This window comes from Cyprinodon variegatus, unplaced genomic scaffold, assembly GCF_000732505.1.
Source record: "Cyprinodon variegatus isolate N-32 unplaced genomic scaffold, C_variegatus-1.0 Scaffold1076, whole genome shotgun sequence".
NCBI classification, from domain to species: domain Eukaryota; kingdom Metazoa; phylum Chordata; class Actinopteri; order Cyprinodontiformes; family Cyprinodontidae; genus Cyprinodon; species Cyprinodon variegatus.
In genome coordinates this window covers 195356-198241 of record NW_015151529.1, presented here as the reverse complement: position 1 = coordinate 198241, position 2886 = coordinate 195356, and the positions used below count along the sequence as shown (strand labels likewise).

The 2886-nt window shown below is 40.1% G+C and overlaps 1 protein-coding gene across 1 annotated transcript in view; it reads right to left on the bottom strand.

Annotated features, from left to right (window-relative positions):
• Positions 1-2886, bottom strand: part of slc26a3 (solute carrier family 26 (anion exchanger), member 3) — a 36905-nt gene that overhangs the window by 18536 nt on the left and 15483 nt on the right. Inside the window, exons 5-9 of the mRNA XM_015400136.1 lie at positions 1979-2143; positions 1740-1892; positions 1339-1421; positions 1062-1209; positions 859-972 (exon numbers count right to left, since the gene is read on the bottom strand). Of these exons, the coding sequence (XP_015255622.1) occupies positions 859-972; positions 1062-1209; positions 1339-1421; positions 1740-1892; positions 1979-2143 (663 nt within the window). The remainder of the gene's footprint in view (positions 1-858; positions 973-1061; positions 1210-1338; positions 1422-1739; positions 1893-1978; positions 2144-2886) is intronic.

The following is a 2886-nucleotide window of genomic DNA, read 5'->3' as shown; positions in this document are numbered from 1 at the left end:
GCGATAGTTGTGCAGTTATCATGGTTAGTTAACATGCTAAATTTTCAAACTCGAAAATTGGAACAAAATAGTCACATACCGCAGAAGACATGGTGATTCGTTAAATTCAGCTCAAAAAAAACGCGCCTGGCTTGACGGAGAAACCAGGAGAACAGCTGAGCATATTTACGACAGTGCACTTTTACTTTTTCCCTCTGGGGGGAGCCTCGCTGGAAAATCAACACCGGTTGCATAGTATACCTTTAAAGCAGCTGGCATTGCTGCACTTTTGCAAAATCAGACATCTTCCTCTGTTTATTGGAATCTGATCAAAATATGTCTGATATTTTTTTGTCAGACAAACAATTTTTAAGAGGACGATACTGCCCCGGTTACTTAAATCTTTCAGCGACGGAGCCGGCCCTCAACTCACGAGTTTTTTTAAGAAGGGCAGCCCAAACAGAACACCAATCAAAACAAGCGCTGTGAAACAACCTGATTTATCTATATTTTAAACAATTCTTGGGTCTAAACTTACAAAGTGTTGCTTTAAAGATCGGATATCCTCATATTTTATCAACAGAAATCAGAAAATCCTTGAAAACATGGAAAAGAAAGGAGCCGCAATGGGCATCTCCTTTAAATACTCAAATTAGACGTGTAATTCTACAACAGGGGTCGGCAACCCGCGGCTCTCTAGAGCTTTTTCAAAAATGTATAAAAATGTAAAATAGCATTGTAGCACTAAACTATCTTTAGCACTACAGTGCTATAGTATAGTTGAACCCAACATTTTGTAAAACCTTTAGTTAAATGGTTATTGTTTAATAAAAGGATTGAATCTTTTAACCTTTTGCAAGGACGAAATGTTAACTTTACCTGAGTTTTTCCTCCGGTACTTTCTTGTACTGCACTCCTGGAGAGCGCCGTACTCGCTGCGAAAGCCTTGAAGGAAGCTCCGAAAATGTTGCTAACTCCAAAAGCGATCAGCTCCTGCAGCCAATTAGGAGGGAAAGCATAGATTAATGCAGAGCTCCTCATCACACACATACCGAACCTTTATCTCACTGGTGACAGCATACCTGGTTCCCGTCTATCGTGTAATCGTGTTTTATAGAATAGACTTTAGCCACAGAGAAGGCCACAGCAAAGCCCACTATAGCCATGGGGAAAGCTTCCACCGCAGTCTCCTGGAAGATGTGAAGGTTTGGGGCCACCGGGGGCTCGTATCTGGAGCAAAACGCAATCCGTCAGACAAGCTTCGTCTTTAAAATCTTTATTTTATATCCAAATAGAACTGATTTAGTCCCACTCCATGTGAACGGAGCAAAGGAAGCGGCTAGAAGAATATCTTCTCACCCTTTGGGAATTTGGCCGACAACTTCAATGCCGTATCTCGTCTTGAAGTCAAAAGCGTACGAAACTCCACACGCAATAACAGTCTGGGGAGGACATTGGGAACATTGGGTTATGACTAGATGATGCAGACTGGTATCATTAGGTTTACAACAAAACATTAACCTACTGTACAAAAAAAGGTTGATTTTTTTCTAATTATATCCTTTTTTTTATTTTATTTTTCCAGATTCGTACTGATGTAAGTTGACTCCACAGCAGCCAAGATGCCATTAATGTTCTTATTCCACTTTAAAGACTTATTAACAGGTATAAAACCAAGCATGACCAAAAAAATGTATCAGTTCATCAATAAGAAAAGCCTTTGCCGCCTCTTCCTGTGGAGATAGAGGATGCATGCTCACCATGATAACCTCTATGGGGATGGGAACGGGCAGTTTGGATTTGAATCTGTCATTTAGCTCCTTCACGATGAACACCACCACCATGATGATGAGGGAGATCACGACGTCACACACGTTGCTGCTGGTGATCTGGTTGAAAATGATCTCCAGAGTCTGAAACAGAGAGCAGAAGTTGGTCAGATAAAACGGCCTGGACGCTCCAGCTCCATGTTAAGAACGGCAGAAAAACCCGTGATTACATATATGAGGGAAAGCGGCCCGCTGATGCCGGGAACCTGGAGCCCCAACACAAACTTTAGCTGAGAAACCAGGATGTGGATGGCAGCGGCTGTGGTGAAACCGGAGACCAGCGTGTCGGACAGGTACATCACCACGAAGCCCACCTGCAGCAATCCCATCGCCAGCTGGAGGATAGAAATAGATAGTAAGCTTTTTTAAAAGAGCATTACATCAATAAGAGTTAGCAAATGAAATCCTAAAATCACATTTTAAAATTATTGGATGTGCAACATTTAGCGGTATTTTAGGTTAAATTAGCAACAGAAAAGTCCTTAGATCCACTTTTTTGGTTCGGATCCTTATTTTAGTTTGGTTTGTATTGAGATTGTACTTTTTGAAAGTGTAATACATCTAATTAAAAAGCCACATGACGTGTTATTGCAGGTTCTGGGTTTGCGGTGGGTTTTCACTTTGCAGCTTTATTTTCTGTGACTGCAGTATTTTGTGAGTTAGTCTCATTTTTGCATCTGCAAGTCTTATTTTTGTGTTTGCATTTTCAATTTTCTCTTGAAGTGAAGTATTTGCATGGCATTGCATGGCCCCTCTGCTTCTGATGGCATTTACACACCTTGGTTATAAGTAATTGTTTGGTTGAGTTACTTTTGACCCTCTGTCATCTTCCGCCTATCGGTTTTTCCCAAAAAAGTAAAAAAAAATAATCCACTGGACTTTGTTTCCAAGTTAGAAGATGTTTCTCTTCCCATCCAGGAAGCTTTTTCAAATTAAAATGTCAGAAATAGCTTTGAGTGTGAAGCTTTAGATCAGGGGTAACCAATAAAGAAAATCAACCAGTAAAGGTCCAGAGACATTTTTAATTATAATCTGTTACTTTAAACAGAATTTAACAATGAAATAAAATTAGTTTTTT